The sequence below is a fragment of the Rhinoderma darwinii genome, chromosome 8, assembly GCF_050947455.1.
Source record: "Rhinoderma darwinii isolate aRhiDar2 chromosome 8, aRhiDar2.hap1, whole genome shotgun sequence".
In the NCBI taxonomy this organism is placed as follows: domain Eukaryota; kingdom Metazoa; phylum Chordata; class Amphibia; order Anura; family Rhinodermatidae; genus Rhinoderma; species Rhinoderma darwinii.
Genome location: NC_134694.1, coordinates 17,407,174 through 17,434,566, shown reverse-complemented (window position 1 = coordinate 17,434,566; position 27,393 = coordinate 17,407,174). Strand labels below are relative to the sequence as shown.

The window sequence follows — 27,393 nt, the reverse complement described above, 5'->3', positions numbered from 1 at the left end:
ATATAATTTTTTTTTTGTTGGTGACACTGTTCCTTTAAGTTAGGTGGACCTAAAACAAGTCTAGGTAATATAGAGAGGCAGTGCATTGTATAGCAGATAGAACTGTCTGTGACCACTACTCTGCATGTAGCTACATGAACTCAAATGGTAGTCACCGAGATGGTTAGTTAAATGGTTGCTAAGCAACCTGAACTCTTAATACCTAGTATATAACCTAAAAAAGAAGATGCCAATAGACTAGAAGTATAAGAAATTGAAAAAGTACTTTATTGAAAATAACATATAGATGTACTATGATAAAAAGCGAATCCATAAACCAACAGGTTAAAAGGACATACAAGCCATGCAGCTCATGAAGTAAACAGGTAGTATAAGTTTAAGGAATAAGTGAGTAAAAAATGCCTGGTTGTATAGACTATCACCATGAGTGTTAACACGCTAAGTCCTGCCCACAACAGTTTGAAGCAACATTAAATGGACATATGCCATATAGAGTAGTTAAAGTAACAAATATGTATGAAGATGGCAGGAAATAAACATTGCTAACAAGTGAAACAATATTGGAACAAATTGCGATAGTTAAACATACCCATGGTAAGTCCAGGACTAGATGCACAGCAAGATGTCCACCCCAACGCGCGTTTCGGCGCAAATGCCTTCGTCTGGGGGTAGTGTGTTAACACTCATGGTGATAGTCTATACAACCAGGCATTTTCAATAAAGTACTTTTTCAATTTCTTATACTTCTAGTCTATTGGCATCTTCTTTTTTAGGTTATGCAGCATCCCAGAAGATACCCTTCTGGTTCCCTGTTATTTGTATGTCATGCATTCGATGTGTTTTACATGTCTTTATTATTTTTCACACAGTGTGCTGTTCACCAGCTGAAGAGAAGGATGAAGGTATCAGTGGGGAGCCACTAGAGGGTGCATTGTACATCTAGCATTGTTTGAAAAGGGGGTGGAGCCTGGCTACAGCCCGAGAGCCTCACTCTGACTCTGTCTCACAGTCTGCACAGAGGAGTCGGGTCGTGTCTGTGAGGAGACAGACATGTCTGCTAGCTGCTCTGACACAGCAGATTAATACAATCCTTTCAACTGGCAACAGGTCTCAGCACCTGCAGCCCAATGCAAGAGGAGGAACAGTAAGGAGATTGTAACCAGCATATCATCTCTATCATCACCACAGCAAGTATTATTTAGCTGAAAAGCTGTCTGTCTGTTTCTGAGGAGAAGTCTATATAATATTGGGCCTCAGAACTCCTGCTGGCGCTGTTACCGGTTCTGCCGCACGCCACAATTAATATAAGAAGTGTCTATCAAGTCACTCAACTACAACCCTCATCACTGAGAAAAGTGAGTTCATTTATTACACACGCTGCTGGAAAAGTGAATGATTTCTAGATATAGCTGGACAATTGAAACCCTCATTGGTCACCCACTGGTCCCTTCTTCCCCTCAACTGTTGAAGTGGACAGAAGATAACGTGCCTCCATTTTGGAAGACTGTATAAAGTTCTTCAGTAAACGTGAGTTATTCAAATCCCCTGTGTCGTCTGGTCCCTGCACTGCATAACATCAAGGGCACCCCACATACCACCTTGCCAGGCGCACACATACTACTACCACCATCACGGGAGTTGCTACGGGGGAAAAGACTATCACCACCATCATCCATAGTGCAGCCCCCCCCTGTCACTGTGCCAGCCCGAGAAGGAGCGAGGGAGGAGAGGTAGAGATTCCTACAGATACCTCAGGCCATACACCGTGCACTTCACTACTGCTCCCATCCTCCTGGGAAGCTCTTCCTCGTGGTTGCTGCATATGAACTTTGGCGTCACGAACAGGATACGTTTAAATCTCATGTGGGCCCCAAACCAGAGAGACTTTGTCCCAAAGCCCTGGTCCCCACCGTACAAAGCTGCAACCGCAGCTGCAAGAGACTATTTCAGCCCCAAAAGGGGTTAAAATCACTGTTTCCCGGCAGTTCCAGCCCAAAAGGGGTTAATCCGCCATTTTACCTCACAAACTGCTGCGTCACAGTTCCATTTACCCGCTCCAGACAGGTTAACCTGCGGCGCCAGTCTAGCGCCACCATCTGGATGATTATAGGAACTCACAATATCCAGCACAGGCAAGAGGGAACGGCCGAAAACTGCTAGGCGCCGCCATCTTGGAGGAGTGAAGCCTCTGCACGGCACCTCCACCGCGGATCCCCTGCAACCAGCAACTCTCCCAAAAACATCACAGGAGAGCAACGGAACAGCCCGGTAACAAAGTACAGCCCAGAGGGAAGCAACAGCATACCAGCGGTGAGTCCCGATTCAATTGGCCATCAAGTTAACCCCTGCTGTACCACCACCGGTGCCCAATAAAAAGCCCGGGAGCATCCTGGACATTACTCCGGACCCAATAAAAAGTCCGGGAGCACCTTTAACAAGACCCCCGACTCAGTTAAAAGTCCGGGAGCGCCAATAATAGACATTGGAAAAACTTAAAGGGACAGTAACAATGTCGGACTCAAGTGACACGGAAGAGCCCGGTCTCAGCACGGTCACTACACCGGCCATGACAGAAAGAACAACACCTGCTGCAGCACCCTGCATCATGCCTCTGTCCATGCCCTACTATGCAGGGGCCCCATGGCTGCCCCACTACAAAGGTGAACCACACACCTTAAAAGACTTTAGAAAAAAAATGCTTGCCATGTTCCGCCTCTACCCCATTCCAGAAGAACAGAAGGTAGAGATCTTAATGGGACAACTACAAGATGTGGCCCTAAAAGAAGTGGAGTCCTGGCCACGTATCCAAAAGAAGGCTGTGGATCAGATCCTGGTCCAGCTACGTACCACCTTTGAGCCCAAATCCATCTCTGAGCTCAGGATGAGGTTCATGGACAGAGTTCAGCAACCAGGTGAGACACTCCGAAATTTTGCTCTTTCCTTACAGGAGACCATGAGGGCCATGATACAAGCCGACCCCCATGAGGCTGAAAAAGCAGACAGAATCCTGAGGGAGCAGTTCATTGAAGGAGTCGCCTCAGATTCCATGAGTCATCAACTACAAATGATGTCCGTCCAGAACCCTGACAGCACCTTCCATGAGTTTAAAGAACTGGCCATAGAGGTACTAGAAAGAAGGCCCAGAAGAAGAACAGTCAGGGCTACCACCCCTCTTAAAGAGGCAGAAGAGGAACCTGCCCCAGTAGCACCACATCCAACACCTTGCAAGCCCATCACCTACCAGACTACGCAGGCTCAAATCACAGCTGGAGGAGATCAGTACCAAGATCAACTGAAACTCATTGCCAAAAGCCTGGAGCAAGTCTGCCAACGACTGGAGAATCTAGAAGCCAGCTCTCCAGTAAAATGTGAGCTGCCAACATCTAGAGACAGTTATCCAAATAGTCCTAGCAAGGGCTACCGCAATAGTCCCAACAAAACGTCGACAGATCGCTTTGATGAACATGGGAGACCTGCCTGCAGACACTGCCATAAGATAGGTCACCAAGAACGTCAATGCTGGGCGTTAAACGGACGTCTCCCGAGGCAGAGGACCATTCCTCGGGAGGAGAAATAATAGGTCCCAAAGATCCAAAATGGCTGCCACGGTTTGTCGGACCTCGTCCAGAAGTTACCATCCGCATCAATGGAGTACCATTTGCTGCCCTCCTGGATACGGGATCCCAAGTGACAACCATCCAGCAGGCCGCCTTTGAACAACACTGGAGTAGCGAGATCCTGATGCAACCTCCAGAAGCCTGGTTAGACGTCATCGCTACCAACGGCCAGTCCCTACCTCTGCACGGGTACTGGGAGCCTACTGTCCAAGTGGGAGGAGTGCACTTACCTCAGCAAGGAGTCCTCGTGATCAAAGTTAAAGATCAAGGACAACCCACAGTAATTCTGGGAATGAACATCCTAAAGCACTGCTATGGAGAAATGCTAGAGGCCCTACGACAATCCGTCCCCACGGCTTCCCAGGCTGCCCAGAAGGTAATACACAAGACCATCCGTGTACTGGCTGCCCAACAGCGATTCACCAACGCCAGAGGAGAGATCTGCAGAGCTCGCATCAAGGACCACCATCCAGTAACCCTAAAACCTGGCACAGAAACACTGCTATGGTGTCGGGCCCGTTCAGGCCTACAAGGACTTGACTACCAAGCCCTAGTGGAACCAATACCACTAGATGAACATCCAATGGTTATGGCTGCCCGAAGTTTAGTGACTGTGGTCGAAGGGAAAGTACCCATCCGTCTTCTCAACTTAGGAGACCATTCAGTAACCCTGAGGAAGTACTACCCTGTAGCACAGCTGTCCCAACTCAGTGTGCAAGACCTGGTGGACATTCCAACTGTCACCGCTAAACAGGCTGCACAGCAACTAAAGACGTCAGAAGAAGCACCAGTAACACCCTGGTGGGGAGAAATCCATGTGGGAACTGCAACAACACCTGCCTACCAGATCCAAGGAGTACTTGAAGTGGCTCAGGATAACCATGAAGCCTTCAGTAAGCATCCTCTGGACCATGGGAGAGCAAAAGACATTGAGCACACTATTCCCACTGGTACTCATCCTCCCATTAAGGAAAGACACAGGCCTATACCACCTGCCCTATACCAAGACGTGAAGCAGATGGTCCACGACATGAAAGAGTCTAAAGTCATCCAAGAAAGTCACAGCCCCTGGGCTGCACCACTAGTTCTTGTCAGGAAGAAAGATGGCAACCTTCGCTTCTGTGTGGATTACAGAAAAATTAATAACATTACCCACAAGGATGCCTATCCTCTTCCAAGGATTGAAGAATCTCTGACAGCCCTGAGATCAGCTGCCTACTTCTCTACACTGGATCTCACAAGTGGTTACTGGCAAGTACCAATGTCTCCAGCTGATAGGGAGAAGACAGCCTTCACCACCCCAATGGGCTTATTCGAGTTCAATTGCATGCCCTTCGGACTGTGCAATGCTCCTGGAACATTCCAAAGGCTGATGGAAAGATGCCTAGGTCACAGGAACTTTGAGACTGTGCTCCTATACCTGGATGACGTCATAGTCTACTCCAAGTCCTATGAAGATCATCTCAAGCATCTAGCTGAAGTGTTCCAGGTCCTAATCAAAAATGGCTTAAAAATCAAACCCTCCAAGTGTCACCTCCTCCAACCTCAAGTCCAGTACTTGGGACATATAGTGAGCGCAGAAGGCATAAAGCCAGATCCTGAGAAGATAGCTGCTGTCCACAGTTGGCCTACACCTACCACTGTGAAGGAAGTAAGAAGCTTTCTCGGATTTGCCGGGTACTACCGGAGATTCATTCCTCATTTTGCCCGCATCGCTGAACCGCTACAAGAACTCTTGAGGGGGCACCCTAAAGAACACTTGAAGAGGAGAATTCCCATTAACTGGAAAGAAGAACAAGAAATTGCCTTCCAGTTACTAAAAAGATTATTGACTGAACCACCCATTCTGGGCTACCCAGATTACAGCCTGCCCTTCCATCTTTACACAGATGCAAGCAACCAAGGACTTGGTGCAGTGCTGGCCCAACAACAAGGAGACAAAGAAAGAGTGATCGCCTATGCAAGTAGAGCACTCAAAGGAGCTGAAAGAAACGATCAGAACTATAGTTCCTTCAAGCTGGAGTTCCTTGCATTGGTCTGGGCCGTCACAGAGAAGTTTAAGGACTACCTTGCCGCTTCTTCCTTCACTGTCTTCACAGATAACAACCCGCTAGCACACCTGAACACCGCAAGGCTGGGAGCCTTAGAACAGAGATGGGCTTCACGATTAGCAAATTACAACTTCGTGGTCAAATACAGAACAGGCAAGTCCAACATCAATGCGGATGCCTTGTCCCGCCTGCCTACAGGAGAAGACCCGGAGAATCCTGATGATGACAACCACAAAGAGGAAGTAGAGATGCCTGCATTCTACAACCGCTTTGCAGATCCTGATGCTATCAACAACAAAACCCAGGTACATTGTTCTTCCCAACAGGCCAAGAAGCAGTCACCAGAACAAGAACAATGGGCCCTGTTGCAAGCTGAGAGCAGAGTGATTGGAGATATCCTAGACTACCTGGATACCAAAAAAATACCCATTAGAATCCGCCGAGGCAACACAGACCCAGAACTACTTCGCCTTTGGAGACAAAGGAAACGTCTCTTTGAAGAGAATGGTCTGCTGCTGAGGAGAGTGCTGGATCCCATCACCAGTAATCGGCTGCACCAAATTGTCATCCCAAGGAGAGATGCCAAAGTTGTCCTTGAGGCATACCACAACAAGTCTGGACACTTTGGAGTTCAAAAGACAGAAGCTACAATTCGCAGAAGATTCTATTGGATCGGAATTAGAGGTGATGTCGAGAAATGGTGTCAAGAATGTACTGCTTGTGCCTTAGCAAGAGGAGAGAAGCCAAACCAAAAGGCCCCTCTGCATCCTATCGTGAGTCATCGACCGCTGGAGATCGTGGCCATCGACCATGTGAAAATGGAGCCAAGTAGAACAGGATACACCTATGCCATGACCATCATCGACCATTACACCAAATTCACAGTCGCAGTACCCGTAAAGGACTTGACAGCAAAGACCACCGCTGCAGTCTTCCTAAAAACTTTCCTTCTACCCTATGGCTGTCCTGAGAAGATCTTGACAGATAGAGGTTCTGCATTTGAATCCCAACTATTTCAGGAACTTTGTCAGCTGTACAACTGTAAGAAACTAAGAACAACCGCTTACCATCCCCAAGGAAATGGGTTGTGTGAGAAGATGAACCAGATTCTGATTGAGATGCTCAGAACTTTACCGCCTCATCAGAGAGCTGTCTGGCCAAATCATTTGCCTGAGTTGGTGTACATCTACAACAACACTATGCAAGCCTCCACAGGTTACACCCCATACTTCCTATTGTTCGGAAGACAAGGAAAGCTGCCTTCAGACATTTCATTGAATGTGTCCGTTCCAGATGACTTGAACCCTCTACCAACCACAGAGTGGGTGAGTGAACACCAAAGACGCATGGCTGATGCAAATGAAATTGTTGAAGCTAGGATGGAAGAAGCGAGAAAGAAGCAACAACATGATTATGACCAACATGCTAATGCTAAACCCTTTCAAGTTGGAGACCTTGTCTGGTTGAAAAACTTTCAAAGAACCAGCAAATTGGACACTAAGTGGGAAAGAATCCCTTATACCATCAAGGCTGTCCCATACCAAGGAACAGATATCTATGAGATCCAAAGAGATGGTAAACAACCGCAAATTGTCCACCGTAACAGGCTTAAACTGTGCCTACAAGATCAACAGTTGCCTACCATTGAACAGGAAATATCAATTGAAGAACCAGTTGCAATTGATCTACCAGAAGTAACTGAAGCTATTGAAGCAACAACTACTGAGTCCTCAACTCAAGAGCAACACTTGGACATAAAGAACCCACTGAGTTGGTGGTTTACCCCAATTTTGTCATTCCTTGCACCTGATCCTACACCTACAGTGTCTACAACTCACACAGAGGACAGATCACATCATGTACCTGCTGTTGTTGTACCTGAACCTGTCAGGAGATCAGAGAGAACCACTAAAGGCGTGAAACCAGTTCGCTATAGGGATTGAATATAATTGCAAGTAGGGAACAAGAAAGACTCTTATGTTCTAGAGCCCCTTCTTCATTTCTTCATTTATTCCTATCCAAGTTAGGCCGAAGCCTACCAACCCTTGTTACGTTCAAGAGGGAATATCCCCATAGACTCTGACGTACCAGAGCCCCTCATATCCTAAGTGCCATAAACTGTTGGACACTGCCGCTCATCTTGACTTGAGACTTCTGCCCCTCATCTTCCAACTGTTACAGAAGAAATCTTCGCCCCTATTCCCCCTTCGAGAGTCAAGAATACAGGAATACAATGTTATTAAGATGTTTGCATTTCATGTTAACCCTTTTTACATCTTTTAGGCTGTTCATATCCAAGAAAACGACGAGGACGTCTTGTCTTAAGTCCGGGAGTATGCAGCATCCCAGAAGATACCCTTCTGGTTCCCTGTTATTTGTATGTCATGCATTCGATGTGTTTTACATGTCTTTATTATTTTTCACACAGTGTGCTGTTCACCAGCTGAAGAGAAGGATGAAGGTATCAGTGGGGAGCCACTAGAGGGTGCATTGTACATCTAGCATTGTTTGAAAAGGGGGTGGAGCCTGGCTACAGCCCGAGAGCCTCACTCTGACTCTGTCTCACAGTCTGCACAGAGGAGTCGGGTCGTGTCTGTGAGGAGACAGACATGTCTGCTAGCTGCTCTGACACAGCAGATTAATACAATCCTTTCAACTGGCAACAGGTCTCAGCACCTGCAGCCCAATGCAAGAGGAGGAACAGTAAGGAGATTGTAACCAGCATATCATCTCTATCATCACCACAGCAAGTATTATTTAGCTGAAAAGCTGTCTGTCTGTTTCTGAGGAGAAGTCTATATAATATTGGGCCTCAGAACTCCTGCTGGCGCTGTTACCGGTTCTGCCGCACGCCACAATTAATATAAGAAGTGTCTATCAAGTCACTCAACTACAACCCTCATCACTGAGAAAAGTGAGTTCATTTATTACACACGCTGCTGGAAAAGTGAATGATTTCTAGATATAGCTGGACAATTGAAACCCTCATTGGTCACCCACTGGTCCCTTCTTCCCCTCAACTGTTGAAGTGGACAGAAGATAACGTGCCTCCATTTTGGAAGACTGTATAAAGTTCTTCAGTAAACGTGAGTTATTCAAATCCCCTGTGTCGTCTGGTCCCTGCACTGCATAACATCAAGGGCACCCCACATACCACCTTGCCAGGCGCACACATACTACTACCACCATCACGGGAGTTGCTACGGGGGAAAAGACTATCACCACCATCATCCATAGTGCAGCCCCCCCCTGTCACTGTGCCAGCCCGAGAAGGAGCGAGGGAGGAGAGGTAGAGATTCCTACAGATACCTCAGGCCATACACCGTGCACTTCACTACTGCTCCCATCCTCCTGGGAAGCTCTTCCTCGTGGTTGCTGCAGTTATATATTCATACTTTGGATGCTTTTGTGGGTACACGCCCCAGGATCTAGCTCACACCTGATTACTTGCTTGCTGACAGCCGCAGTGTACTTCTTTTTGGGCTGATCAGATCCATGCTGTGCTTTTCGGTTATCTTAATACCTAGTGTTGGTTAACCTGCATGCCCAAGGCCAAGCCCTTCCCCGATATGGGCAAAATCATTTAGGCAGGATTATAAAAACGAGTACAAAGGAAAAGTGGAGCCGTTGCACATAGCAACCAGACCGATTCCTGATCTAATTTTTCAGAGGTCCTTCTGATTGGTTCGTATGGGAATTTGCTCCATTTTTACTTTGCACTAGTTCTGATAAGTCTCCCCCACTAGTTTTTATACATGACCTTTTCTTATGATCAAAATACTGACCTCAGGCCTGACGGGATCTTCTATTCCTACCACAGTAATACACGTCAGGTCTCCCACTATCTCATTCTCATTTTCCCACTCTGGTTCCGGAACTCCTTGAAAATCTCGGTAGGCGATACAAATAGTACGCAGTCCATCACAGGCCATGGGCTCAATGACTTTTTTAACCATTTCATCCCGGTCACGAGGGCGAAAAGTTCGGAGTTCACCAGCGCCATTAAGGATGTTGGAACACCTAGAAATGTAGAGTAATAAGAGTAAACGTAACCAAAAACACCTCTTATATTGAGGTTACCACCGTTGCCCCATTGCCATTTCCATGAAGTAATTTTGGTGGATCTGTGAATCTTTGGTGGTTGTCTGTTTTGGAAAATTTAGTTAAGAAGAAGAGAGTCCCGCGTTTAGAATCCTCATCTATTGGCCAGAGTGGAGAATGGCTACAAAGAGCATCTCTCTCTTTCTCTGGAGGACCAGACATATCCTTGCATTATAATGTTTATAATACTTCATTTCACCTGTGGCGGCGCTGCAGGGAAATGGAACACTTGCTGCTGGGCTCTCCTACAAATTACAACTGATCACAGGGGTTCCCAGCAGGGGATTTTAAGGATTTGTGTATTTAGGATTTGTGCTTATGCAGGGTTGGATCGGCCCACTACAGGACAAGAAGATCCTCAGGTGGGCTCAGGTCTTGATATTAGAATGTGTCCCACCAAGAGCAAAATATTTATTACTTTTCATTGAGGGTGGGGGGGGGGAAGCAAAAATAACCGATTAATCCTTGTTACTGATATAGCCAGGTGATAACAGCATAAAGTACAATACAATTAAAAGGGACCATGCACTTATTCTGTATAGCTGGACGGTGGGCTTGTCCCGCTACACAAAACTCAAAGCCCAACACAGTGCACATGCTTGCCCATACCGTATAATCTATCGACTTGTTCCCTACATTTTTTATTGCTTCCCCTCTATTTTATTTCTTCATTCAGACAGACAGTACCGGCATATCTTGTTGAATTCTTGGCCATTGTGGGAACCTTACGACCGGGATCTGTTGTTTAGTGTCACAAACTAATCCTGGCCATATTAATGCCTCTTATTGCCTGATCTGACTAAGGCTACAGAAGATTTTCCCCAATAATGCAGATCAGTTTTCACAATGCAGTTAGGCGGAAGTTTCTTGCTGTGCATGTGACACATTGTACCGCTCGTTCTCCCCGCTGTCTTTAATTAAGCCTTTGTAGGAAACGTAACCATCAGGGTGGATCGGTTTAAGAAATGGAACTTTGTTTTCTGAGGAGCGGATGCAAGTAACATATGGTATGTGACTGTGACTATGATAATCCACTGGCACGTCTTTGATTTCCTACTGTCCAATCTCTGGAGCTGAATGATCTTTAACTGTGTGGGTCAGATACCACACACTTGTGAAGATCTTACAGATTCTTAGGTTCGGAGTCGTGGGACAGAAAGTCAACTGTTTGTGCTGATTCATCAAAAAGAAATCGGATCAACGAAATGCAATGAGGCACAGTACCAAATGTCGCTGTTGCTAGTTAACAGGCAATTATCATAGCATGCATCAAATCTATGCACATTCCTAATTACAAGGCCGTAGGCACTCCGTGTGCCGCCATGTGGTGCCTCCATACACCTCTTTATTCTCTCCTAGAAAAAATACCTCTGCGATATAACATGCCATGATCATTTGTCTCACAACATTCTGTACAAATTTATGAGAAAAAACTCTGTACGCCTCCATATAAGATCATTATGGGCCCATAGTTTTTATGGGTGATGTATTATGAATCCCTACAACACAGACTCACAATGCTTCCATATTCATGAACCCTTAATCTGCAACATTTGTTTGGTTACAAGTTGCATGTTATGTGCCAGGTATATTAATTTATATTAAAACCCAATTCGGAGGAGAAGTTAGCTACTTCCTCCCTCACTGATATCCCAATTAAACTGCACTTCCCTGTATTGCTTGTTTTCCAGCTTGTAAAAACAGAATGTCAGGCAGGGGAAGCACTGAGAAAATTAGGGCGTTAGACTTACTGGATAACTAGTTAATTAAAAAAATTGACCACATTAGAGCTAGTATGGCTGACAGGAAGTAGCAATCAGATAGCTACCAGACCATTACATTATTTTCAATGGTATGTACCAGCAAGTATAACATGGGCACACAAGCACTAATTATCAACACTTTCCAACAGAAAAATTGACCTTGTTCCCCATAGCAACAAATCCGAGCTCAGCTTTCTAGTTTGGCCAACCCCTTCTCACATGAAAGTCCACCGACAATGAGATGGCTAAGGGACCCCCTTCCTTGATCCAGTGGATGTGTCTGGCTAATCTTGAAAATCAATTGGTTGTCCTTGTAATATAGATGGAAACAATTCCTTAACTGGTACCATAAAAATATAATATTGAGGAGATTAAAAAACTATAATCAGATTTCATCCAAATATTTCTGTGAATACTCACTTTTTCAGGATAATCTCTGAAGCTCCCTTGCTGTACAGTCGGAATCCTCCATTAGGAAGGCACACGACGGTGCTCATAGACTTACGAACAGAGTTGAAGGTGTACACTTTATAGAGCGTCTCCTCAGGAATCTGGTCTCGCACCAGCTGGTAGTCCCGTTGTAAATCCAGAACAAATCCAAGCAGGGCGCACTCAGTTTTATTGCCTATTTGCTGGGGAAGCGCTCCTTCTTTATCTGGAGGCTAGAAAATTAAATAAGATATAATAATGAAGATGTGGTCTAAGCTGATCACCGCTACATGTTAATACCGGAAGTCAAACATGAAATATATATATATATATTGTATATATAAGTGTAGTGGTTACAATTCAGGTTATTTCATGGTGATCAAACAAAATTAAGAAGTATCAGCCATGCCTGGAATGGTCAAGTCCAGTTACAATGTGGCTTGACACACTAAAAATTTCAGATGGCCAAAAAGGTCAATTTAGCCCATTTTCTACAGACTCTTGTGCCTTTTTGGTGACACAAATGGCATGACAGACACCGACCTAAGGTAGATATTTGTGGAAAAGTCCATCTGCTATGTTGGGTTTTTCCAAACGTTGTTGGGTGCAGTCGTTGGAAATACTTAAAAAGTAGTTTGTGCCAAACCATAAATAGAAGCCTAGACCAGGCCAAACATCAAGACAGAAATCAATAATCAATTTGTTTTAACTTATGTCATTGTTGTCTGGAACAACCATGAATGACAAGGAAATGGCCATCTTTAATCTCTAGAGAGTGGCCCTCTAAAACAGGATCTGGTTGTTCCTCCACATAGTTCCAACACATATAAGTAGGTAGATAAATGATATCTCAATAAATATATACAGAAATCATTATAGTGTTTCCTATAAACCAAGTGGGCTGGAAATTCTGGTTATGTATCTAATGTTAGCCATAAATTGGTAGATGCCATGCCAATGGGTAGTGAGACATCTGTTCATCTAAATATCCAGTATGGACCACCAGAAAGGTCTCATACAATGGTTAGCTTGCAAGCTTCTTTCCATACATTTTCATCCTCAGATTTGATATTTTTGTGTAGGCCAGCAGGAGATGAGGAACTGCCTTTCTCCGAAGGAAACCCTTGCTGATATCCTCCTTGATCAGATGGCTGGGTCTCTGATAATGTCATGGAGACTGCACACAAATCTCAGGAAGGGTTGAAGTAATTAATTTAGGTTTCCCTCAGGCTAGACTTGACGTTAATTGTATGTCATACACCTGACAATATATACAATGGGTGGTGGAACTTACTAGTATCTTGGTGGTGTAGGCACAATTAATGGCAATGGCATTGACAAGCAGATCTAAGATTTTGGAATTGAGGCTGCTGGGATCTGGCTTCTCTTTAAAATGGATATCTCCAAGGTAAGACTGCACAACTGTCATCCGGTTTGTTGTCAGAGTTCCCGTTTTGTCAGAGCAGATGGCAGTTGCATTGCCCATTGTCTCACAAGCATCCAAGTGTCGCACTAGGTTGTTGTCCTTCATCATTTTCTGCAATGCAAAAACATCCGTCTGAATATTACTCATATCTTGAGGGGGAATGGATGGAAAGCTGGAACAGACTCAAAGAACTCGTAACAAACCTGAGGTTTCCACCATACAAGGGCAGGAGGGCAGAAGAATCTACCCTATCGACATTCATATCAGTACTAAGAATGTTAGTGTTGTGTGTCCTACACTGGGAAACCTGAGAAGTTTTCAGATTTGGTAAAAATATTTTAAAGAAATCGAATTCCATCCGTCAATATATGTTGAGATATGAAGTCTCCTATCTGTTATACAGAAATGTAGGAAGACACACAAAAAAATAAGTGCCCGATGCTTTGGCCTAATGCATTGAAAGTCACTAATGCAAATTATTGCCCAACCAATCAGAATCTCCAATGGGAGCTCCAGGTTATGAAACACAATATTTGGTTAAACTGCTTCAGCACTGTGCTTGTTTACTTGTCTGCAAAAGTTTGTGCACCCCATGTCAGGTTTTACTATTATATACAGCGCGCAGATCTCATGGACATTAAAACAAATGACTAAATTGATGGGAAAACTGTGTGTTGTGGTTGATTTTACTGCAACTCGAGATAAGTGGCGCCAGAAGTGCCTGACGCCTCTATCCACCATAGCCCAACACCATTTCTAAAATATAACTGAAAATGCTTTCCTTTAATATATTGTAGATATGACTATCATCATGCAAACATTATTGCTCCAATGTTCAACCTCGTGTGAGCCCCATATTTGTCCCTGATGGGACCTCACTTCTCTTTAAGGGGTTTGTCCACCTATGCAACCATTTTTTTTAATTATTGCATTATCAATGATAAAAAAAATGAAGCAACTTTACAAATGGTCTTGATTAAAAATCTCATACTGTTTTATGTTCATAGTTCCTATGCAGACCTATGTGTCTCCATGGTAACAGACTCCTTTCCTTCTGTCCTTTACATCTTGCTAACGTACGTTAGCAAGAAGTAGGGTACAGAAACAAGGGAGTATGACTGCTGGATCCGACTACACAGGGTTTTGTTTGTAGTCTGTAACCATGGAGACATATTGATATGAATGGGAGCTGTATACACAAACTAGCAGGATATTTTTTTAATAAAATCTATTTGCAAAGTTGCTTACTTTTATATTTTAGATGCATTAAAGCAATACAAAATAAATTTGGCTGCAAAGGTTGACATAGCCTTGATGAAATGCTTTATTTCTAAACAAATAAATACATACTACTGTAATATGGACAGATATAAGGTCTCTTTGGGGAGGTTTTCAAAGCCGCTACTGCTTACCTTGACAGAATAGGCTAGAGAGATGGTAACGGCTAAGGGCAGGCCTTCTGGCACAGCCACCACTAGGACAGTAACTCCAATGATGAAGAATTTGACAAAGTACTGCACGTAGACAGGGGTACACTCCGCTAGCCACACTTTGCCCTCCACCACAAAGGTTTCAATCACAAAGTAGAGCACCAAGATGATAACTGTAATTGCCGACATCACCAGACCTGGTGGAGGAGGTAGGGGGTGTTAAAGGACAGGAGAAAGGAAAGGAGTAGAAGGGAAGAAGGGGAGGAGGTAAGTCAGAAAGGACAACAAACCAGGTTAATAAGGGACAGAGAGACAGAATATGGCAGCACACTGAGTTCTGTTGCAAGTTTTACCCTGGAACATGAATTTGCATGCAATATTTCTTTAGATACTGCTGGACTACAACTCCCAGTAGCTGGCTGATTATACTAAAGGTTGCAGTTCAACAAGAGCCAGATACTCACCACCTACAGTTTTTATTGAGTATATGGGACCATTATATTACAAATAAAAACTCAATTATTGGCATGGGGCTGTTATTAAAATACAACTGCTGTAGTCTCTGGCTCTCCGGGTGCTGCAAAAACTACAACTCCCAGCATACCTTGACAGTCTACTGAGTGTTGTTTGCCACAGCCACATGTTGCAGCCCCTGGGGTTTGGCCATAACTTTGGATTTAAACAATTAAAAAATAAGCCAAAGCTCAGAGCAGTTTCTTTACTTTGGAGAACTGTCGGCATCCATTGAAAACCAAGGATGTCTTTTAATTTCAATAGGTGACCTGGAGGGAAATGTTGTTTTTAGGTAAAAAATAATTTCCTGATCAATTTCGTAATATATTTGTATATCGGCCTGAGCTTCTTTTTCCCTGAAGCATACAGAGCGCCAAATCCCCTGCATAACAATAGAGTTAAAAGATAGAATTTTGGCTGCCTGTAGTCACCACTAGGGGGAGTTTATTGTATACATTTATAAATTGTGTAAGCTCCCTTTAGTGTTGGCTGTCAACCGCCAGCATTTACCTGGCACATTGTATATTATCAACAGCTGTTGCCCATATACTTTATATGCTCTGCTATATAGTAATCATTGTTAAACCATGGTTAGAACAGTTTTCTTTGGAAATATAATTCACATAAAAATTGCAACAGTCAAATCTATGTTAGCTTGACAATGAAAAGCGTTTTTCTTTGTTAGGCCTCTACAGGGAGGAGAAAATACATTTCAACTTCTCGCCTCTATAGAAAAAAAGTAATAAAACTTATACTCTCATTTTCCCTGGTCTCTGTTCTTTCTTCTCACTCTATTTCCAGAACTCACAGAAAACGCATTATATTAAATCCAACAACCTGGGAGACATTTTATTTTGGGAACAAAATAGCAATAGATTGCAGACAATTGAGAGGTCAATTGAAAAATCTGACAGGATGCGTCTATAGAAGACATGAAGTTCCCAAAGTAAACTGCCCGTGGACTTCACTTATTCATCAAAGCAGTACTTCAAAAGAATGGAATACATTCAGGTCACCTACATACAGCTGAAGACACCATTCCTAGACTTAAGCAATATTCAGCTTCCGTGCCTGCGTGTTACCGTGTCTTTAAATTAAACAAAATACTGTATACACAGGCATTTTATTATGGGAACAGAATTCATTAATACATTAACAAAGTCTTTACTTGAGAAGTGATTCCAAAATATCAGGCCTCTGGCCCCATTACTAGAGGGAACAGTTTTGCATGGTAATTTGTAAATCTGGGGAGTGGGCATCTACTTATGAGCTTAAAGAGCAGGGTTATTCAACGTTCCTAAGCCATGTACCTCCTACTCAAACAAATTATATCAAAGTACCCCCAAGGTTATGATCATACACTGTGCTGACTATTAAAAGCATAGAATGAGTACAATGCTAGTACCCATTAGAGATATGGCATGTATTCCCTGGGGTAGATGTAGCAGAGGTTGAGAACATAGGCGTTAGAGCACTTATTAAAGTTTAAGTGCAGCTTCGCCAGCTCTACCATGTCCCAGATTACTCCTAAGCCAACTTTACCATGTGCCAGATCACTCCTTACCCAACTCTACCATGTGCCAGATCACTCCTTACCCAACTCTACCATGTGCCAGATCACTCTTTACCCAACTCTACCATGTGCCAGATCACTTCTTACCCAACTCTACCATGTGCCAGATCACTTCTTACCCAACTCTACCATGTGCCAGATCACTTCTTAACCAACTCTACCATGTGCCAGATCACTCCTTACCCAACTCTACCATGTACCAGATAACTCCTTACCCAACTCTACCATGGGCCTGATCACTCCTTACCCAACTCTACCATATGCCAGATCACTCCTTACATAAATCTACCATGTACCAGATAACTCCTTACCCAACTCTACCATGTGCCTGATCACTCCTTACCCAACTCTACCATGTACCAGATAACTCCTTAAGTAAATCTACCATGTACCAGATCACTCCTTACCCAACTCTACCATGTGCCTAATCACTCCTTACCCAACTCTACCATGTGCCTAATCACGCCTTACCCAACTCTACCTGTGCCAGATCACTCCTTACGTAAATTTACCAAATACCATATAACTCCTTACCCAACTCTTCCATTTGCCAGATCACTCCTTATGTAAATCTACCATGTACCAGATAACTCCTTACCCAACTCTACCATGTGCCGGATCACTCCTCACACAACTTGATCATGTACCAGATCACTCTTTACCCAACGTACCATGTGCCATATTGCTCCTTACCCAACTTTACAATTTTCAAGATCACTACTTTCCTGGGCTCCCCCATATGCCAGACCTCTCCTTTCCCAGCTCTAATATGTTCCAGACCACCCCTTACCCAGCTAACATGTGCCAAACCCTTGCTTTCCTGGGCTCCCCTATATACCAGACTACTTTTTCCCCAGCTCTTCCATGTGCCAGACCAATTCCTAAGCTCTACCATGTGATAAACCACTCCATCTTGAGCTCTACCCTGTGCCAGATCACTCCTTACCCACCTCTACTATTATCCAGATCACTCATTTCCTGGACTCCCCCATATGTCAGATCACTCCTTTCCTGGGCTCCCCCATATGCCAGACTCCTCTTTTCCCAGCTCTAACATGTGCCAGACCACTCCTTCGCCAGCTCTTCCATTTGCCAGACCGTTCCTTCTCGATCTCTACCATGTGCCAGAAATCTATAAACCTAGCTCTTATATGTCCTAAACCACTCCTTCCCCAACTCTCCCATGAACCAGAAACCCGACTTCTTATTTAACTCACCCAGACCACATAAAGAATTATGATGATAAAAACAATACTTTTTGTACAGGATGGTCTACAAAAAATAGAACTGTTTCCCTTATGTGTTTTGTACAGGGTATTGGAAGAATTACGTACTTAACCATTGCAGGAGACTCTGGAAGTAGTTTCCTCTAGCGGCTATGCAAAGTTGTGCCCGTCTTATCACGTTCAGGAACACCCTCTGCAGCACCACGCGTTCCATATTCCAGACATGAATTTCAATTTGCTGTTTCAGTTCGGGCACTGTCTGGTATTGGTTTCATAAAGCCTGCCCTTCAGGTAACCCCACAGATAAAAGTGCATATATGTCCATACACACGACTGCGTTCACATTTTCATCAAACAATATTGGACCCACAATCCGAACACTAATAGCTACGCGCAAAACTATGATTTTAGGAACAGTAGGTGGCTGTTGGTGCAGCTCATGTGAATTTTTTGTGTGCCAGTACCTATTGTCCTGTGAACTAACACACTTGGTTAGATGTAACCACCCTTCATAATACATGATGTATTGCAACGGGTCCAAATGACCGTCTACGATCAAATCCAGTAGCCAATTGCAATATGCCCCACGCATTTGTTTATCTTCCTTTAATTCATAACTGACACTTGTAATGGCTTCAGATGAAGCGATTGCAGTAGACGTCGACATGTTATTCTGCTGACATGCGCCTGCTGGGATAATTTTTGTGACTATTTCCTCAGGCTTCTCATAATCCTCTCTTGGATGTCTGCAATGACAACGGGTATCTGAAAACGTGGTTGTTTCATTTTTGGGCAATGGCCAATGATCTTGTGTTACGCCACTTACGGCACCAAACCAAACCATGTTTACTGCTTTTTGCTGGAATGGGAAGGTCTGGAAAATGGCCAGCAAAACAGTCCTGTGTTTCTTTGAATGAGCCTGTGCATACATAGGCCCCAACTATCGCAATTCTTTGTTAAAGAGGCTCTGTCACCAGATTTTGTAACCCCTATCTCCTATTGCAGCAGATCGGCGCTGCAATGTAGATAAGAGTAACGTTTTTTTTTTTTTAAACGAGCATTTTTGGCCAAGTTATGACCATTTTTATATTTATGCAAATGAGGCTTTCTAAAGTACAACTGGGCGTGTTTAAAGTTATGTACAACTGGGCGTGTTTACTTCTTTTACTAGCTGGGCGTTGTGACTAGAAGTGTATGATGCTGACGAATCGGCATCATCCACTTCTCTTCACAACGCCCAGCTTCTGGCAGTGCACAGACACACAGCGTGTGACGTCACTCACTTCCTGCCCCAGGTCCTGCATCGTGTCGGACGAGCGAGGACACATCGGCACCAGAGGCTACAGTTAATTCAGCAGCAGCATCAGCGTTTGCAGGTAAGTAGCTACATCGACTTACCTGAAAACGCCGATGCTGCTGCAGAATCAAAGGTAGCCTCTGGTGCCGATTTGTCCTCGCTCGTCCGACACGATGCAGGACCTGGGGAAGTGACGTCACAGCGTGATCTCTCGAGAACACGCTGTGTGTCTGCACTGCCAGAAGCTGGGTGTTAACGAAGAGAAGTGGATGATGCTGATTCGTCAGCATCATACACTCCCATTCACAACGCCCAGCTAGTAAAAGAAGTAAAAACGCCCCGATGTACACACACAATACACGCCCAGCTGTACTTTCACTTTAAACACGCCCAGTTGTACTTTTGCAAGCCTCATTTGCATAAATATAAAAATGGTCATAACTTGGCCAAAAATGCTCGTTTAAAAAAAACAAAAAACGTTACTCTTATCTACATTGCAGCGCCGATCTGCTGCAATAGGAGATAGGGGTTGCAAAATCTGGTGACAGAGCCTCTTTAACTCGAATAATTGGACACACTGACGCACAACACTACTGCCCTCCGCAAAGAGTACCACTTGACCGGTGGGGAAGAATACGATGGGCCGCATTAATTTTTTTAAACTGCTGTGGTAAAATGAAAGTTGACCTCTGATTGGTAGCTATGGGCAACAAGGACAGTTTTATTGTAAGACAGCTTTGATGAATGAGGACCGATAAGCATTACCCTGTACAAACAACACAAGGGAAACAGGGGTCTGTTTTTCATGGCCCACCCTGAATTATCTGCCTGGAGATTGACTTTGAAGTGAATCTATAAGGTGTCTTGCAAACGACCGTTGTGCCACTCGGGCCGTTTTTGACGGCATCCGAGTGGCACCCGATAGTATTCACGGACTCATTCACTTTAGCGGGTGAATCGGGTCTGTGAAAAAAGGTCTGAGCCTCCGATCCGAGGAAAGAACGAACATGTCCAATCTTTCCCCGGATCACTGACGGGACTCGGACGGCGCACACGGTCATGTGCATGAGGCGCCATTGGCTCACACTTAAGGCCACCGTTTTTAACAGTATAAAGCCTTGGTATTAGTGTCAGCTTATATTGTATTTCGCACCCTTAGTTCCTAAAACTTCTGATAAATTAACTTAGACTTAGCAAAATGTCTGCTACTTCTCTTGTATGTACTAGAGCCTGAGGAGTCAAATTTACCATAATGGCGCTTATAAATATGTCCATTTCATCCATAACCGCAATACTCCGTTTTACCTGCTTTTCCTATTTGTACTGCCAGCTTGGTGAGTTTCCCCTGTAACACGGACTTCTCCTTTTTGGGAACACTGGCTTTTTTCTTCTCTCTCTCCTCCATTTCTCCACCTTCTGCACTTTTCAGCGGCTGCATCTCCATGGCAACGGCACCATCCTGCTTTTTAGCTACAAAAAAATAAATCAGAAAAACCTGTCAAAATCCTGTTCTTTCACAGGGTAACATAGAAGTGGAAAAAAAATCCCTCAACAGTATCCGAAAAAGGTTCCGAGCAACATAGCGGGAGAACTGATCAACATCACCAAATTCACCATTCAACAAACGGTTAACCAACATAGGATGCTTTTTGGGTCCCTTGACACGTGGAGGTCACAAATGTTGCTTTGTCTAATCCTATGCAGCTAGCCTATTGAAGAGTCTTGTGTATTGATTCAGGACATGTCCTATGTTACGGATCGCATGACACATAGGGGGAGGGGTGATGAGACCGACGCCATGCTTAGACCTACTCAGTAAACCCATGAATGCACCACACTGGACTAACTTATGGGCTATACAATATGACCGTACGGGGAAAGAGGTCTAATGAAGATGTCTAAACATCTGCTTGTAGGAATTCTATTGTACATTATATCCTGTATGTTAGAGAGATTATTATGTGTTAAACGGGTTCTATAGAAAGAGATAAACTTGGTTAAGGGGATTGTATCATCAGAAAACACACCTTTCATAATGCAGCCGCGACGGCAATCAACTGATCACCAGGGGTCTGGCTTCTGGAACCCCCGACAAACAGCTGATTTGTCCGGCCAGATGTTTAGTATTACATGGTGGCCATTCTAATGAATGGCAGTCTATGTAAGACATGGATGGCTCAAGTCCACCAGAATGGAAGCTGCTCTTAAAGAGAGACCCTCCACTCTGGCTTATGGTGGGGGGGGGGGGGGGGTCCTGATCGGGGAACCCTCTTCTATGACATCCATATTCTTTGAAAGGGTGTGTGGACAGTGTTTGTCTTCATGAGACAACCACTTTAAGATAACAACATCCTAAATATTCAGATTCAGTCCCCAAGCGCTGTCATTTGGGAAGTTGACAGTGGCGCAGGCAGGGCTGGCTTATAGGAAGGGGCAACCTTTAGGGGCCTCCACCACTCTTCTTAGGACGATTATTATTTGGTCACTGTGTAGTGGTATTCTTTGGACACTGCATGGTACTCTTATTTGTGCACTTTATAGAACTTTTTGGAAGACTATTTTTGTGATTGTGACATAATTTTTAATATTTTTAGATATTCTTTCTGTATGCTTTTCATCTTTCATATGTTGTCTGTTTTTTCTGATGTAGTGTCTCGTCACAACATTTTTTATGATTAGCCCCAGGGCCTCTACAGACCTTGATCTTGCCCTGGGCAGTTTTTGTACTGACCATGGATGTACACTATCTGCATAGAAATCTATTACATATTCCTTAATGGATCATCTTGCCTTAGGGACTGACTTGAGCCTGTTACATAGCGATACATGAACCATCTCTGTAACTCGTACTTTAGGAAGTTACGATGAATGTGTTTGCCACTTTAGAGCTATTAAGAGGATTATTTTTTTTCAATTTCCAGACAGACAATGAAGCTTGTGTGTTTATTTCCAACCTCAGAAAGGGTGTCTTAATACATGAAGGGAAGAGGTCAATTAGAATAAGATTTCAGCAACCAAACTAATGCTATAAACCGCACTAAGAAATCTACACGGACTAAAGGCTATACGGTATTTGAGGAATGATGTCATTTTACAATACAAATATGGATCTGATTCTTGTCACTGACTATTAGTTGCAGAATGTAAGAGGTCAAGGAATACAAATTGTAGTATGCCTGTTCACACCACTTTATAATCCCATATACTTATAGAGTTCAGTTGAAAGCCTGAAGAGACAGTAATATAGTTCCTACGATTAAAAAAAAATTATATTAATCAAGATCAACCTATTATCCTGCAATGTTAATCAAGAGGAAGGCAAAAACCCGGATGAGATAGAAGCCAAATGATCTCATTATAGGGGAAAAACTCCTTCCCGACTGCATAAATCCCTGGATCAACAACCCATCTCCAGTAATCTAGTAAATATAACTTGTAATATTATATCTTACAAGAAATATACAATAATTTAGCCATGACAACTTCCTCTGGCAAGGAGTTCTGTAGTCTCACTGCTCTTACAGTAAAGAACCCTTTTTATGTTGGTATAGATGCCTTCTTTTGTCTAGATGTAGCAGATGCCCACTTGCTATCATTACAGTCCTGGGTATATATAGATCATCAGACATAGCTCTGCATGTCATATATAGTTATCAGGTGACCCCCTAAACCGTCTTTTTTCAAAACTAAATAACCATAATTTTTAAAATATTTCTGGTTACTGCAGTCAACCTATTCCATTTATTTGCTTTGGTTTTCCGCTTTTGAACCCACTTTAGATCTGCTATGTGGTTCTTGTACACTGGTGTCTAAAACTGTTAACAATATTCCATCTACGGTCGGGCTAGTGATTTGTAAAGTGTTAGAACTATGCCCTTTTTATGATTTACTTGCCTTGGCAGCAGCTACCTGAGCCTGGTTTCTACAGTTTTGTTTGTCTACCAATATCCCAAAGTCCTTTTCCATTTCAGTTTTATCCAGTGTTTTCCCATTTAGTATATAATGGTGACATGTATTTTCCCTACTCAAGTGAATAACCTTACATTTATCAGTGTTAAACCTCATTTGCCATCTCTCTGCCCAAGCCTCTAATTCATCCAAATCCATTTGTAACATAATACTGTCCTCTACTGTATGTTATTACGTTACACAGTTTAGTATCATGTGCAAAAAATGATATTTTACTCAACAGGCTCTCTATAATAAATATATTAAAGAGAGGAGGCCAAATGTTTACCTCCTGTACTACCCTACTATTATCGGGAACCCAATCTGCATGTGTTTTTATTAATAATCATCCTCTGTTCTCTATCTTTATGCCAGTTATTTACCCACTTGCACACACTGCTCCAACATAACACAATAAAAAGAAGAGCAAACGTGACTTCATCCCATAGCAATCTACATTATATCCAAATTTGGTTCCTGAGCTGAGATCTCAAGGACACCAATAAATGGCCAAATACTGTAGCTTTGATCACAAAACGAGTGGCAGTATGGCTGGGTTCACGTGTTGTGTTTTAATGGATGGAACCGATCTCCGGGAGGAGACAAGAACATAGCTTTACATTTGAAACCTTAATCTTTCCTCCCTCTCTAGAATTCATTCCTAGTCCTAAAAGTGGTTGCCTCATCAAAGACGACCCCTTTCAGATTGGATCAGTGGATCTCCACGTGCTTGGCTCCTGGATGTCTTGAATCCACCAGAGCAGGAGCCGCTCTTAAAGAGCAGCTCTCCATTCTGGATACGGGCAGGTGTTGTCTTCATGACAGCATCACTCACTCTGGAGGACCAAGGCATGTCCTTGCATTACCCTAACAGCCCATTGATTTACCTTGGAATTGTGTAATGCCTCATTCCCCCTGCGAAGGGGCTGCAGAGAAATTCAACACTTTGTAGTAAAGAATCGTAGTATAAAGTGTCCCCTAAAAAAATGAACTTGTAGCAATTAAAAGGGGCTTAAACGTTTTGTGAATACCATAAACCAATTGTAATGATCCCAGCACCTGAAAATCAAATAGGTGTTATCAGGGTCCACCAACTAATTAGAGACATTTTGTCAATGGTTCACAATGGATTATTCACCGTAGGAATGTACGTCAAGGACTGTGGGTCCAACCTCAATCTTTTTTAAACTTTGTTAATATTTTTAAGCTGTAATTGCAAGTGTTCCACCGGGAAGTGTGAATATTTTCAATTCTTCATATCCATTTTTAAGCTGCCATTGTGCCCTACCGAGATGGCATTGTTTTCACATAATTATGTTGCTTGATGGAGGCAGCTATTCGACCATCAGACCTCAACCAAAACAACGCACATGAGGCGTTTAAATGCAGACCCACAATAGAAGCCCTGTCAAGCCTTCTCGCTGTAACAGAACACACCCTGTTGTGTCTCGTTCCTCAGTTATGAAGTGGGCAGGGAAGAATGAGTAACCTGATTGGCTGAGGGCCTCCATGCTGTGCTCAAACCATTGTGCATTTAAAAGGGAGAAAAAACCTAGCCGTAAGTCCACTCTTCCACTGAGCAGGACTGATCAATAGTAGCTTACATTAAAATAATATAACACTGAAAATTTGTGCGCATATTAGCAGTAATGACAAATATTATTGACACACATGTGGAAGTTAAAGGGATTCTCCAACCTTAAACATGGGCGAAACATTGGTCCCTGAATGAGGATCATGGCTATACAGTGTTTGATTACTTCCTTTCATCCTATGGATTGTATATATATGTATACATCCTTATTTCTGTTAGCTTTATAAATAAGCTCTGCCCACGCCTACGTGGCTATCCCCCAGCACCATTACCTGGGCTCTTTACCACTGGCTGCATTGTTTCCCCATTTGTGGGAGATCAATAAATTGTTCTATAGAGTTGTGCCTATCATTTAGCACACCTCATAATGGTGAGCCTCCTTTTTCCTACTCGATACAACATTTACCAGAATATACTTTCCCTATGATGCGCCATCTATTCTTTTCTTCTAGCGCAGTTGAGAGAATCAGTCTTCCCTGATTAATGTGTATTGGTCTACTGTAGTAGACAGAGCAGAGGGGGAGGGCTCCTGCTGCAGCAAGTTGCCTTTCAGAAGAGAGAGATCTTGTCTGAGGTATGAAAAGACAATTATTGGCCTTTGATATAATTGTAAATGATAATGAGAGGCACAGCATAAAAGAGTGCTAAAAGGAGTTACGACCATGTGGCCAATAAGGGAAAAAGTCACATTAATTTGCATGAAGTGCATGCTTTACATCGCCACCCTGAACAGGAGAGGTGCTAATGTGATTTAGAAAGAGCATCTAGTCGATGGTCTTTCTTAAAGGGGGCTGTCCTGGACATGATCCCTCTAATGCATCATCACTAACTTCTTGTTTTAATAATTTCAAAGCTATTTGTTACTCATTGCTTCTCTTAGTTTTCTTTAACCACATTGGTTTTCTTCAAGTTCAACTCTAAATCGGAATCAATAAAGTCCTTGGCATCTTCCTATCCCAAGATTGTGTACAGACATGTGAACTTTGCTCCTAACCAACCAAGATACTCTGTAGGGTACAAGCTATGTCTAATATGCAGTGGTGAACCCAATCTGGGACTATGATGGATGTCGGGAAGGCGATAAAAATCTGGAATGATCGGTTAAGTACGGTAGTGACAATCTTTCCGGGTGCTTCATAACTCCTGCAGTAGTTGTCCTCAAATGTTGTATGCCATCTTTTTGCAGCTAGATAAATCTGCCCATGCTCCAGATGGTAATGTGTGTGGTGCCTGATACAAGACACTGTTGCTCATATGATAAACGGGCAACGCAACACAGCCAAGGTGCCCCATTATAGTTTCTATCAGATCTATTCTTTATAGAAGATATGACATTGTAATAAAGTTAACTTCCGTGTTTCGCCACAAAGCACTGTATGTTGAGGTTTTGTCGCATTCACGGTTGACACATTACCTTTATTTTGAATATTCTCCACTGCCCCATCCTGCTGTTTTCCTACAACAAAAAAGGGTGACAAACACAACACTTAAAAACAAACAAGACAGTACACTACAAAAACACAAAAAGACAAGTGCAGCATGGGTGGCGGGCTGAAAGTGGAGCTGTGAGGGACTGATGGACGGAGGAAGGACTTCAGCTTCTAAGAATGGGATCAATCCCTTTGAATGAGCAGTAAATTAAGTGATTTCAGGCTAAGAGATATATAATAAAATTCCTTTACTCCGGCATCCAGTATTCCAAAAATGCTACAGAACAATCTGAAAATTCAGTACTGCACAGAACGTTGAGATATTCTGGAATGTCGCTGCAGCAAAAATAGAACACAGAGCAGATATAACCAAATAGAAGACCCATCATATGAAATATAAAGCTATAGTAGGATATTTTATATACATTTTATTTCAGGGTGTCTTCCTGGAAACCTAAAAGTAGCTAGAAAGAAATATGTTGTTTAAGCCCCCAAGCCAAAACTGGCCACTGCATCCAGATAGCTGGTGTCTACCGGGGGTAGGAGATGTAAAAGAGCTGGAGTGGGCAGGGGGCAGTGCTTTGTAGCTACAGCCAATAGCTGGAGAGCATTAACTAAGGGGGCGTGGTTTTGACAACCACTGCAGCCACCTCTGAATTGAGCAGCAGAGGTTACTTTTTCTGGACCCTTATACATCTAAAACCTCTGGGTCAGATACTATAAAAGAGGAGGACCGAGGTTTGTTAATTGACCCAAGTTGACCAATTTTTGTAAAAATTCAGTTTAGCCTGGACTTTTACTGTCCTTTGAAGCCTATGAGGAACTTAGAGTACTCGGGGACAACCCACACAAACACTGGGATAATATAAGAGCTCCACGTAGATGTTGCACCTGCCACTCTACTCATTTCCTATCTCGAAGTGACAAACTTTTTTGACTTCTTGAGTTTTAATAGAATACAGTAGTATAGTCATGTGAAGATTATATGTACAGCT

The 27,393-nt window shown here is 43.3% G+C and overlaps 1 protein-coding gene across 5 annotated transcripts in view; it reads right to left on the bottom strand.

Moving 5' to 3' along the window:
• ATP2B3 (ATPase plasma membrane Ca2+ transporting 3) overlaps positions 1-27,393 on the bottom strand; it is a 172,039-nt gene that overhangs the window by 39,580 nt on the left and 105,066 nt on the right. For 3 of the 5 annotated variants that reach the window (XM_075835358.1, XM_075835354.1, XM_075835356.1), the window contains exons 8-13: positions 26,383-26,424; positions 20,732-20,896; positions 14,800-15,014; positions 13,256-13,498; positions 11,953-12,194; positions 9,454-9,688 (exon numbers count right to left, since the gene is read on the bottom strand). In XM_075835358.1, the coding sequence (XP_075691473.1) occupies positions 9,454-9,688; positions 11,953-12,194; positions 13,256-13,498; positions 14,800-15,014; positions 20,732-20,896; positions 26,383-26,424 (1,142 nt within the window). The remainder of the gene's footprint in view (positions 1-9,453; positions 9,689-11,952; positions 12,195-13,255; positions 13,499-14,799; positions 15,015-20,731; positions 20,897-26,382; positions 26,425-27,393) is intronic. The other 2 variants (XM_075835355.1, XM_075835357.1) reach the window with 1 other exon arrangement.